This window comes from Carassius auratus, chromosome 45, assembly GCF_003368295.1.
Source record: "Carassius auratus strain Wakin chromosome 45, ASM336829v1, whole genome shotgun sequence".
Taxonomy (NCBI): domain Eukaryota; kingdom Metazoa; phylum Chordata; class Actinopteri; order Cypriniformes; family Cyprinidae; genus Carassius; species Carassius auratus.
Genome location: NC_039287.1, coordinates 4,159,410 through 4,173,165, shown reverse-complemented (window position 1 = coordinate 4,173,165; position 13,756 = coordinate 4,159,410). Strand labels below are relative to the sequence as shown.

The window sequence follows — 13,756 nt, the reverse complement described above, 5'->3', positions numbered from 1 at the left end:
AATATTAGATATTGAGTAAAGATCATGTTCCATGAAGATATTTTGTAAATTTCCTACCATAAATATATCAAAACTTAATTTCTGATTACTAGTATGCAATGCTAAGAATTCATTTGGACAATTTAATGGTGATTTTCTTAGTATTTAGATTTTTTTGCAACCTCAGATTCCAGATTTTCAAATAGTTGTATCTCGGACAAATATTGTTCTATCATAATAAACTATACATCTATGGAAATTTCAAAAAATTGACACTTGTTTTGATGTTTTGTGGTCCAAGGTCACTTACGAATATATGAAAATGTCACAGGATTTCGAGTTTTTAGTCAATCAACTTCCTTTCAGCAAAATCATCACTGATATATCAGGACTATTCATGAAAACTGATACACATACAAAAGACACACCTCCAGACTGAGGAAGCCCCCGTCATGGGCCGAGGTGACTCGCGGTGAGGTTTCAAACCACTCGCACGACTTGCCAAGTAAGTTTTTGAGCGTCCGCACAGAGGACACGGTGAGAGCCCCAGAACAGCGGGCTAAAATCAAAGCAGTCTCACTCCACCAGCTCACATCTAGCAGAGACTGGTACTGCTCCTTATCTGGGAAGAGAGAAAGAGAAAAAGAGACAGGTGTTAAGGAAGACAAGACACAGAAGAAGAAAAAATATCATAAATAAAACATTTCACAGACATTCATTGATTTAAAAGTCACCATTCCACAGCTGAAAGTGATAGATGATTTAAAAACATCGTTTTCAAAGAGGAAACGGAGAAGAAAGCACAAACCGAGGACAAGCAGACAGACAAGCTTTATGAAAACGTGTGATATAAACCCACAATCAAAATGTCACTGCCTGAATTTAACGCCTCTCTACAATGACAAGACGCAGGGCTTTATTAAAGCATTCTTCTCCATCCCACCACCTCTGTCTGGACTCACTACATAATTAATAGTGCTAGGTAAGTGTAGGAGTGATACACATCTAAAGTTAAGGGTCTGGCTAGTGGCTACCTTTTATCTTCTTTCTCTTCTCCAGCGACGTCTTCCATTCCGGGTTTATCTCGTCAAATCCCGGCTAAATGAAAGAGAGGACAACAAGAGAGTTTTTAAAAAAAAAAGGATAGCTAAGGGTGTTTTTTTTTGTTTTTTTTTAGGTGACAGAACGCATGCTGAACAGAAAGTGATGAGCAAATCAGTGGAACATTGCAGCATGACATTGGAAGTCAAGTGCTACAAAGAAAGAAGACATACAAGCAAAGTATACGCAAGAATATATCAACTTATGACATATTGTTAAAAGGTGTGTTCATTTCTAGCTGTGCCCGAGAAAGCAATATTGAAGCTGAAGTGTGCCATCTTTTCCCATGTTAAGACATTTTATTCTATCCTAGGTGTTTGCCTTGTTAATGTTTTACACAATGAAATATAAAATAGAAAAAAATAAAATTATTTGATTTGCGTGGAATTAATTCTAGTTCAAAAGCTGTTGTATTCTAAATGGAAACGGTCTTTTTATTTTATTTTATTTCTGTAATTCCTCTTAAATGGAGACAATTGTGACTGCAAACAGAGCATTTCTACAATGGCTTTGGAAACTGTAAATTTTAGGTTTTTGTGTAATGATACATGCTTGCCAGTAGGAGACAATTTAACAAATTGAGTATACTTAAAAATCAGCACAAAACGAAATTACGGTTGTCTTTTCATCTTTACTGTGATGAGTATATCATAGCTTCTCAAACAAACAAACAAAAAAATGTAGAGGACTTGATTTTATCCATCGGGAATTGATTGGATCGTTGTCATTTGCTAATTGCTGCAATAATTATGTGATTGACAGGTTGTTTGGAGGGGTGGAATCATTCTTCCTCCCTCATAGAAGAGATGTCTGTGAGAGGGAACGTTAATGTCTTTGATTAACGATTACAAGGGCACAGACAACAGCTAAATTTGAATTTCCTGGTGACTTTTATATGCAGACAACTCAGCCATTGCCCATTGTTTGCCCTTAAAAGTGTATACACTGTAGTGCTTTATTTGTTTGAGAATCCTGACCAGCCCTGCACGACAACAATGATTCAACCAATGGCGTGAGCTGAGGGCTTGATTATCTGATTGCTTGACCAATGACAGGCAAACTGAGTATTTGAGAAACATGTTTAAAAACAATTAATTACATTGATTGGAACAGTGGCACAGGAATGCATACTCTTCAGCTTTAAGGGTGCTTTCACACTAGCTCTTTTGGTGCGCACCCGGTTCGATTGACGTCAGACTTCAGTTCATTTGGATGCACTTATAAAGGCTGGTGTATGGTTCATGTGAACACCGGTACAGTTCGCTGCTGATGTGAATGCAATCGTACCAAATCGCAGAAGTGAACCGCTATTAAATGACATATTATTTTATAAAAATGTGTGTTTGTGTTTCACTCACTTTCCTGAAAAGCGTGACTAACTCATTTTTGTTGGCCTTCAATGTTTTCTTTAGAGCATTTGCAGTACATTCGTTAGACAGACATATGTGGCGTTATGTACCGAAGCTTTATAAACAAAAAGTACGGTTCAAAAACGTAAACATATAAAAGTGCAGAGAGCAATGTTATGCATTTGCTGCCTTCTCCTGCGCCCCCATTACTAAGCAACAGGGTAAACAGCTTCTGGCTAGATGAAGCAAACGAAACACGATTCGGGTCTAAATAAAATAAAACAGTCCAGTGAGGCAGGGGGAGCAATCGAATTCGGATTGGGACTAGGCAAGCGAACCCGAAGTGTGAAATCTCTGAAATCGAGCACAAACACACACAGTGATTTTATTACTTGTTCCTCTTGTTTCCAGCTGCCTCTCCGTTTGAACGATGGAATATCCCAGAGACTGAGACTGCCAGAGAAGTGGATCACAGCCAGCACTGTGCCATCAGGAGACAGGCTCATTCGGAACACACCATCCTAAGTAAACATACACGTTCAATTAGGCATTACACTATTTATTCAGAGTTATTAGCAGAATGAAATTGAGCTTTGGCTTTTCATTTTTTATGCTGTCATAGAAGGACAGGAAAGAACAGGCTAGCAAACAAATTAAGTGAGCGACAAAAAATCTTCACCAATTTGAGTCACCTGTTCACTGTTATGCCTGGAGAAAAGTCGAAAGCTGGGAATCCTGAAGAATCCTCGCCTCTGGGACTAAATAAGAAAAGGAAATGATGATTCATAACGTCCTTTATGATCTCATGAATGCAAGCTACCAACTGGTAATACTAGATTAAGGTTATCAAGCTAGTTTCTGGAACATGCTAGCTGATAACTAAATCACCAAAATGGACTTGTTAGAAACCAAAGGGACCTGATCACTTTATATGACAAACAGATTTAATGTAAACTTTATTCAAATATAAACGCACATACATAGAGCAAATCACATATGGTAAATACAGAAGCTTATGCTGCGCTAGAACAAACCTCACTGGTTCTCTTGCTTCATGGACAAAATCATGAGCTTTTGTTTTTACCATATGAGAAATGCTTTATATAGGAGTGTTATTTTTAGATACTTAGTAAATTAAATCTGTTCATCATATTTAAGGTATGTGTGAGAGGTCATGGTCAGTTTTCAACACCCACCATAATCTCTCACACGTTCAATAACACTATATCAAGCCAAGAACTAAATAAATAATTGAAAATTGAACAAATGTGAAGAATATTAAAACAGGTTCCACCAATTCAATCAGAAGTCACACGACTGGATCTGTAGGAGAGAATAAACAGCTAGAGGCTTCAGTACTAAAGCTCTTATTAAGCCTACAATGCAGCTTGCAGAGCTCACTACATAAAACCTTTACAACCTTAGAAAACCAGAAATGAGCCTGTGCTTTCAGGTTTGTGAAATACAGTGATGTGAGAATGAATTATTGTGTATTCTGAGCAGAAATCAGTGCAGAAGTGTCTTTACTCCTTGAAATAGTAGTCCATAGTGTAATAGTTCTGCAAAGTGAGAAAAACTTCCAATTCTTTAGTGGTGGCTGATAAAAACTAGAAAGAAAAAACAACAACAAAAAAAGCAATAACCCACATAATACATAGGGACCAGAATATCATAAAGACTGTAGGCTCTTTTGACCTGCAAGCATCCCCCTAGTAACTACCCTGAACATGATGTGAGGCCCCAAAATATGCCAAAGCAACCACACTGCTACAAGCTACAAACAATAACTTCGATTTCTAAGTAACACCTTAGCAACTACACAGGAATCAATAAGCTGCACATAAGCACCAAGTACTGAAGGTGGAAAAGAGTGCCGGTCATTAACATCAAGACAGTGATTTTCTTTAGAAAATATTCAATAATCAGTTAGAGCTCCACCGTTTTAGTTTTTTTTTCTCTCATTGGGAAACTAGTAAGATCAAAGATCAAAACCATGATCAGAAACCTGATATGCCCAAGATTTGAATTTAATCTAGTTTTAATTTTTTTGTGAAAGACTGAATGTCATGGATGCTGTATCATTAGTCAAGCTGTTGATTAGGGTTTTGATTTTGATTTATTTTGCTGTTTTATATTTTATCAATTAATTTTGCATTTTAATTGTTTAATTGCAGCGCTTTGGGTGTGAGAAAAGCACATTATAAATAAAATGTATTATTTTTATTATTATTATTATTAGCACATTAATATACCTTTATATGTCCATAGACTCACCGCATTGATGTCATCCTCATAGCTGGTGACCTGTTTATAGTGAGGTGACCCTGACAACACCCTCCAAGCTGTGATCCCGCAACGGCTCGCCCTGGACACATCACTGTCTCCAGACTCACAGCCTCCCACCAACAGCAACCTGAGGAACACACGAACACATCAGCAGCATGAGTCAGAGGAAAACACACACAGAGAGCACCTCAGCATGCTTCTGAGCTGTAGTGGTCCATGAGGGGCTGATGAAACAGGAAAGGGATCTGATCTGATCTACGCATGTGAACAGCATTTACAAACAAATGTACACACACACTTATATACACCATAAATACTGCCCCCATGTGGCAGCTAAAGTCTAAAATATTTTCTTCTTACAAATCAATAAGCTCTGCCAGAGAGGATTTCAATTCAAACCTGTATAGGGAATAATCCAAATCACAAAAAGTGTGATGCAAAGATAGAGCTACGCCAGATGATTTTGAGTTCATTTTAAGACATTTAAAAAACATCCCTTTGACAGTCACACACACCCACACAACAAAACCAGCTTCTAGATGGGGTCTCACCTGTGGCCAGGATGATATATTGCTGTGGTAATCCCATTGGAATAGTGGGCGGAGAAACTGAAGGTGTGATTCTCTTGAAATCCTTGATTGGTTCCGACACTGAAAGCAAAACAGGAACAGGAAATCGATAAATCAACATTATAATAGTCATTACCAGGCCAGATGAATAAAACCCTGTGGTTCAAGACACTGTTCAAGATAATAATCAATTAGGCTCAACAATAATGGTTTTTGATTCCTGTTTGATTTTGTCCTGGCAACATTTCCACTGGTCCAAACTGAAATGAAATGAAATAAGAAACATTTATTTTTCCATTTAAATGTTAAGCAAACAAGATAATAAAACAAAATATCAATAACAATAATAATAAATATATGAAATTAAACAAAAATAATAAATTAATGTAAATTTATTTTAATGAAAAAATTAAAAATTAAAAATTCTGCAGCTATAATAATGGAAAACGACAGCATATGGTGCGAAACATTACCTCATCAACACAAACCAGCTATGTTAATGTTGCATAAGTGAAAACCAATGTTAAGTTTGCAAAGCATATTTGTATATGACCAAAAAAGCAATAGCTAGGGTACTGTAGGGGTCCTTGCGATCCCCTGCTCTCCACATTATATATGTTTCTATTATCGCTTCAGACATTTGTTCTATTTAAACTTAAGTGCCCTGTGAAGTGGACATCACAGGATATTCGCTATGGTTCCAGTTCGAAGCGAACATATATTTTCCACTCAAAGTTCATTGAAGTGTGCGAGACGTGAATTTAAATTGTATTTATTTCCCGCGGTATATGATGTCACACTTGTCCGTGTGCAAAGACATCCTTCTGAGGCAGCATTCTAAGGCAGGAAGGCATCAAGGCACGTTTGAATCCAAATTCTGCTTTACTTCCTGTCTCTGGAGGTACCTTCTTCTGATCAAATTTTGCGAGGACTGGAATTGAGAAGTGCTGCTGTAGGGTATTGTGTTGGAAACCTACATCAGTTAATTTAGTGCAAACAATTACAATATGATTCAAGCCTTGCTTAGCTTGATTAGAATGGCAGTTGAAATTTTGAATGATTTCAGTGATTGAAGGGCAAATACAATCTCTGATTTCTTAAGGATTGAGTAAGAATATGGTTTCCTAAAGAGCTTTGTGTCAATAATGCTCTTGAAAGAACCATTTCATCCAACGTTAGGCCAACATTTCTGAATGACTTTGAACACCTCCTCAAAATAATGCTACTGCAAACACTTCCATTCGACAACATGAGGGAGAGAACAAGAAAAAGCTTTCTTCTGGCCTTCAAAGCCTACAGCAAAGTTTCTGAGGAGAATGAAGCAGATCGTTTCATCTGCCATTACTCTCGCAAACAGACGATGGAAACTTTGAAAACTTGAGCTGACTGATTAAACAAAGAATTACAAATTGGACACTGCAGGCAATTTCATTAATACTCAAAGCTAAGCCTCCCCCTCAGAACAGAGATAAACAAACAAGGCAGGCTTTTGGGTTTAGTCGCAGTATATCTGGCCCTGAAAGAGTCAGAGGGAATTAGAGAGGATCGGCAAGTATCTGAATCATCAAAATCCTCTCTGGTGGTCTTGTTCCAATCTTTCAACATTTGATCCATGTATTACAACACAAATACTCTACTGTCTAACATCCCATAACACTCCTTAAACAACACAGAGAAAGATTAACACTTCCTTATCCTGCCATGTCCTCCCAAACTTTTGATGATTGGCACTAAGGCCCCAATCCCAATTCTATCCCTTAACCCTTCCCCCTACCCCTCTGAATTTTTGCATGTTCACGTGAAGGGGTAGGGGTGTCTCGATTCTCTTTTGGTTGGAGGGATAGGGGTAAGAGGAAGGGCCAGATGGCGTTTCAAACAAAGATTTTTTAGGACCACACTTCAAACGAAGGGGTATGAATTATCTCGGCAACATGGCTGCTACAGAGAACAAAAAGACACATAAAAAAAAAAGTTCATATTAACGGTCATGTTACTCAAAGAAATTTTAGAAGAAAAAAAAATTGCTAATATTTGCTAACGTCATATCATTACAGACTGCATGATAGTGCCACAGCATATGTCTGATCAGGGCGATAACTGCTGTAGAGACTGATAATTAGAAATTCTAACCAATAATTAGAAATCGCAAAAAAAAACTAAAAAGAATCTCAAATAATGCCTATTCAAGAGAGAAAGAGAGCAAGAGAGAAAGAGAAATGGAAGTTGCGTGTATTCGGGTCTGTGCGTTTATCTTTTTAGAGTGAGTTTACTTCAAAACAGCGATTGTATCCTCTCTTCGTTGAACAATATTATGTAGCGATTCAGTATTTAAAATGTATTTAACAAAAGTCGTGGGGTAGCGCTGACAAGGTTATTTTCTCCTGGATGTGTGAGCTGCGTGGTTTCTGATATGTGTGTGTGTGTGTGTCAGTAAGCAGGTCATTAATCCAGAACGATAATTAAAGGCTCTAATGCACACCAGTATATGTGTGTATTGTAAGAGACGACGAATGATGACTTTTCATATCATTTCAGTTTTTGTTTGCTTTGCATTATTTTATTTAAATCCACAAACCTATTTGTTGAGCAATCAATCAAGGGTTTTCCCTTAGTAAAATGACAACTTTGCTCAACACGTACCTGACCAGGTAACTCTTGAGCTGACCGCTGTAGGTGATCACCAGCAGCTCTGCTGACCATTGGGCACTGGCAGTGTATTCCAAGAACATCAGGCCGGCTGCTGCATAGCTAAAGTCTCCCGGGAAGCTCATAGCCTAGAGACACATCAAAAAGATGAGGTAGAGTTAGAAGCAGAGTTTAAAAGTGACAAAAATATATGGAGTCATACAGGTCATTATACTCTCAGACTCTGCTAAAGAGAGAGGCCACCTTGTGAGACTAAACTAATAGTTTCTGACAGAGAGATGGAAGAGTGTAGAGTAAAGCGGGGGAGGATGAGAACCAGCAGCAGAGAGAGGGAGAGAGAGAGAACAGCGATGGACTGAATGAGACCTCACTGGCAGTGCAATCAGAAGAAATGTATAGGGGTTACGAGGGGGATTTTGAAATGGTAAAATGGGGAAAAGAGCTGCCTTTCTGATAGAGAAACTCCACAGAAAATGTCCTTCAAGTGCATCGGGGGCTTAGAGCTGAAGAGAACCAGAAAATGTGTTCCTTGCTTGGGCAACAGAGTGGGAAAAGGCCCCTCTCGAGGGGATCAGGCTTACCCGGGCTACAGACAGAGAAAGAGCAGGAGAATTTAAGAAGAGCTAAGCAGTGCAAAAATCCAGAGGGTAACGCACACAAGCCTGAAATTCAGTCATTAGGAGCCAGTCATTACAGCTATCACTTATACTGAAATAGATGAGTGTTTTAGCTGTGCAAAAAAAAAAAAAAAAGTTACTGTGCATGGAAAGTGGAACCGATGTCAGCAGAGTATGAGTGTGAGAAAGAAAGAGAGAGAATGACTGACTGAGGAAAGGACTGCCAGAGAGAGAGGACGACAGAAGGACAGTATGAGTGACATACCGGTGGAATAATGAAGAGCTCGCTGCCCATCAGGTCAAAGACTCGGACCGTACCCGTGCTGTCAGCGTACGCCAAAAGAGCACAGTCATGACTCCACGCGACCCTGCGCCAGTGAGGGTTTGGATCCTTGGGTACTGCAGAAGGAAGGAGAACAAAACATTGGATTTGGAAACTCCTGTTTAAAATGTTGGGGTCAGTATGGTTTATGTCAGTGTTTTTGAAAGAAGGCTCCTTTGCACACCAACAAATATACTTTAGGTGGATGAAAATCAACTAAATTGTGGCATAGTTTTTATTTTTATTTTTTTTTAAATCAGCCAATTCAGAATCGGCCTGTTAGGTCAAGCTCAATTTTGTTTTACGGTCTCCACGGTCAACAGGGAGGAAAACACAGAGCGATCAGCCATCAAACAAGTAAAAAAAGAACAAGTTCACCGCAGTCGAACAGCACCCGATCTGGTGCGGGATGAGCCCAAGGCTTTTTAATTAAGGTTCAAAAGCTCAGCGTGATTAAATCTGTATGCTTAAACACTAAAGTAACACTTATACACCAGCCGCATGATACAACAGCTTCAGGGGCTAGCAACTGTTTCATCCCCACAGCCTCCTGCAGACGACAGACCGAGAGCATCCAACAACCGTTCATCAGACAGGAGGGGGTTAATAAAGCAGACCTTTGATTAAAAACATTTTGGCTTTGGTCCGAGCCCCACCGCTGAGATCAGACGCACATCAAAGCAAGCTGTTGCCATAGCAACCTTATCATCAATCCAACCCCTGAGGTGATGGAAACCAGGAAACGCAAGCTGGCGATTTCTATTCAGGTAGAAATGCACAGAAATATCGGGAAAGAGAGATTCAATAATTCACAATGAACGATGGCACTTAGCAAGATAAATATCAGTTGGGGAAACGCTTAAGCAGGGTCCATAAATCACCTCTCAGCTGTTAAAAGCTAATTAATCTGAGATGAACGCCGGGGCCAATATGCCTGAATTTGCGCGGATGAGTGTACTCTATTCTATCGGGGCAGACTTGCAGACCGTAAACCTTATTTAAATAAATAAAAAAAGAGGGGAGAAAGGAAATATGCAAGGTCAGCAAAGCCACCCGGTTGAGTGCGTACTCGCTATAAAAATGTCTCCCTGAGAGTGAAAGCGTAAAGACCACTGAGTCACTCTGAGCTCCTGCACCAAGAAACAAACCTGAGGGAATCGCTAAATGCATTTGGATGCAAAGCAGAGCAGCCATTTATTGTAACTAACACATGACTTTCAGTATGGGCTTAATGCTGCAGATCTGTAATGGTCTGTGCTGGCTTACAGTCTCTTATTAATTATTAACAATTTGGTAGTGACATCATATGAGAGGAGTCATGACATCTGCTTGTCCATTTTTCTATTCCTGGATCAAAATGACTGATTACTCATGCAGCAATACACAGATTTGTGTTAGGGATGCATAATTTATTGGTACATTATTATTGGCTAAAAACTGATATTACTTACTATATTACTTCACAATTTTTTAATTTAATGGATTACAACAGTTAGATTACCTTTGCCATAATTAAAGACCAAAAGCATTCATAATTTATTAATGCTGTTAAATTTAATATTTAATAACAATAACAAAAATGTACATTATATTATGATGCCTAAAGTTTAATATTTGTTTTACTGTTAATTTCTATAGTAGCTTTATTTTTATCATCATTATTAGTTATTTATTTAGTTTTGAGTTTTAAGTTTTAATATAATATTTACTGGTTATCAGTATTTTTATATAAATGATTTTTATATTTAGAATACCATTCACCCTAATGTCCTGCCTATTTGCAATTAACTAGAAAGTAGCAAATGATGGTTCATAAACATAACTGACATCATAAATCAGTTTTATTTTACTATAGATACATATCACTGATTACTTTTTTCTCGTCTGATGCTCTTAACTCACTCTCAATTCATTAAGAGATATATTTATGCACAGATGACTTTTTAATGAACAACTGAGAATGTATATGCACCGACTATTACAAGAAGAGACGAGAAAAACATTTCCATTAGGGTAACACCACAGAACACACATTGATCTGGTACATATAAAACATCACATTCTGTTCTAAAAGCTATGAGTGGAAAGGAGGAAGTGTGAATCTAGAGCACAAAAGACTATGCCAATTAATCAAACACATCCATTACATATACTTCACACCACTGGGAATTCTGCCTTTATAGAAAATACTGGCTGAATGTAAATCTCCATGAAATCAACTGAAATGAACTAGGACAGTACTAATGAAAGTGAATTGAAAGCAGACTTGCATGTCTGCAGGAATAGTCTCTGATTGATATTGCTCATAAAGAATTCAATGCAAATGTAAAGCTATAAAAAAAAAAATATAGAGCAGGGAAGAGAATAACAAGTAAAATAGCCTATTTAACCGAGTAACCCCAGAGTGCAGTCTGGACGATGGGGCGGGGCGACACTTCGAGGCGGAGCGACACGTGTCGCCCCGCCCATATTTGTTTTCCCCGCCTTTGACATTTTCCTCCGAGCCAGCAGGGGGCAGTTTGCGTTGAAACAAACAGAACGGTGGCAACTACAGCAGCAGAGTAATAACGCTATTCCGTTGATTGCTTGAGGTGAGTAAAGGTGGTTGTGTAAATATCTTATAATATGAAATGCGATGTTCGATCATTTATTTATCCATGGTACGTTCAATTTGAATAATTATTGTTAATAATTGTTATAAATTGCTCATTTTATTGTTCTTTGTGGATTGTAACAATACACTCTGTACATGGCTTTAGTTCATAGGTTCGATTTTACAGAGGTATGGCATCACATTTGTCAAGTTATTTGAACAGATATGCATGATTTTTGTGTGTATATTATTATTATTATTATTTTTTTTCAGGATGACATGATCAGGAGGTGGTGGTGTTCTGTTCTCCTGGACAGCTTTACTCCGCAAATGTATGTAGCTGTTTGAATGTTGCTACATGAAACATTACTCTGTACTATATCTAGCAATATACCTACCTCTTGACATTTGTTCTTTTAGAGCTCAACCACTGAGGGGAGGAACTTCACCATTCACCATGTCTTCAGGCAGAGTCCAGCAAAGCAGGTTATTTGTGCACATACATTCATTAAGAACTAATAATTACATATGTGTGTACATGCAGAGGTATTTTATTTATTACAGCTACATAGTTGTTCAGATGTGAAATTGGTATTATGTACAAGTACTATATTGGTCAATACTGTGGATTATTTAATATATAACTATCAGTTAACATCAGCATCAAAGACATTTAAAAACATTTCGGCTTAATTCATTTTCAGACAGCAGCAAGTTTTTTAAATAACTTCTGTTTGCGATCTAATGTGGATTTTGTTCACCATATAAGATAGAAATATTTATATTCAATGTAAAAGATCTTCATGTGGATCATGCATACAAATATATACAAATATCTCACTGGATTATTACAATTAATGGCAAAATGAATGTGTGGAAATGTAAACTAATATATCCTACTGACACACAACAGCAAAATATATAAATAATTGGCTTAAAACAGTTTTTTTTCAATGTGAAAATACTAACACTAATACTTCTGCACAGTACTGTATATATTAACATTTTATTAGTGTTATTATAAAAGAATGAGTATGCAGTTGTGACAACAATCTATAGAGTTTTTAATGAGAGTTTGTTTAAAGCAAGGTTGTCTGTAGTCAGTGTTTATATAATGTTTAATAACTTTTATATACATATATAAATAAACCTATGTATGTTTTTGATTCAACAGCTTCCACTGGAAATCCTCAGGGAAGTTATTTTGTCGGCGGGTGACTCTGCATATTTGACACTTTCTCTGGTTTGCAGATGGTTTAGGGATGTGCTCCGAAGTTTTTCGGAAAGCGGCACAGTTTGCCTGGCTAGAGAGTAAGATTTCCCCGTTTAATGCTCATTCTCCAATTGAATTTTGTAGTAGAAGGCTGTTAAACTTTTTTTGTATTATTATTATTATTATCTTTCATGTATTTTGTCTTTACACTATAAGTTGTGGCCAACTGGAAGAACTGTCCTCCTGTCTCCTGACCGGAACGAGTTCAGACGGATGTACAGCATCAGGGAACACTTGCAGTGCAGAGCCCTTTTCAAGTTTAACCCAGGGTACAGGGAAGAGACCGGCGTGGTGATCTTCTGGGCTTTTGTTTACACAGGATTTTGTTCCAAGGACTGTTTTTTTTTTTTGCGGCATGAAACACATTTGTGTGTTAAGTTCATTGAAGGGAAATAGAGAATGGGCTGAGATCAACTGGTTTTGATTATTAATTGATGTAATTTAAAGTTAAACTTTGCACTGTATAATGTTTTAATAAAAAAGCTATGGAAAACACGTGCATGACAACAGGTTTCAGTCATTTACATCAGTCTATCATTCTTTAAGGTTTCTCATATTTGATGATAACATGATTTGCTATGCATTGCTCATAATGGATTCTTAGTTTAGTTGTGACAGGATTGTGAGGATTAATGAGGTTTTCAGTAGTGCAGTTCAGAAAACAAATAACAGAAAGTAACAAGTGTTTTTGGGCAAGTTCTTTAGAACCTGTATTGTTCCTTCCTTGCAAAAAGTAACCATGGATTTATTGTAGTAAAAATATTTGTTGGCACATTAATTACTGTGAGCTGTAATTATAAAAACACCATAGTTTTACTATAGTTACTGTAGCAGAACCATAGTAAATTTTCGTAGGGGCCAAGGGAATGTTCAGAATATTATTGATGACGTTCAGAGACTGGTGACAATTTGCTACACACACGACACACACACACACACACATATATATATATATATATATATATATATACACACACACACATATATATGTATGTATATATTATTTGAATATATAAATCAA

General features: G+C 37.4%; 1 protein-coding gene across 1 annotated transcript in view; it reads right to left on the bottom strand.

Moving 5' to 3' along the window:
• The window catches only part of LOC113062977 (neuroblastoma-amplified sequence-like), a 125,055-nt gene that overhangs the window by 107,633 nt on the left and 3,666 nt on the right, over nt 1-13,756 (bottom strand). Inside the window, 8 exon segments of the mRNA XM_026233094.1 lie at nt 408-601; nt 1,014-1,077; nt 2,822-2,950; nt 3,122-3,187; nt 4,704-4,842; nt 5,267-5,365; nt 7,925-8,058; nt 8,813-8,946. Of these exon segments, the coding sequence (XP_026088879.1) occupies nt 408-601; nt 1,014-1,077; nt 2,822-2,950; nt 3,122-3,187; nt 4,704-4,842; nt 5,267-5,365; nt 7,925-8,058; nt 8,813-8,946 (959 nt within the window).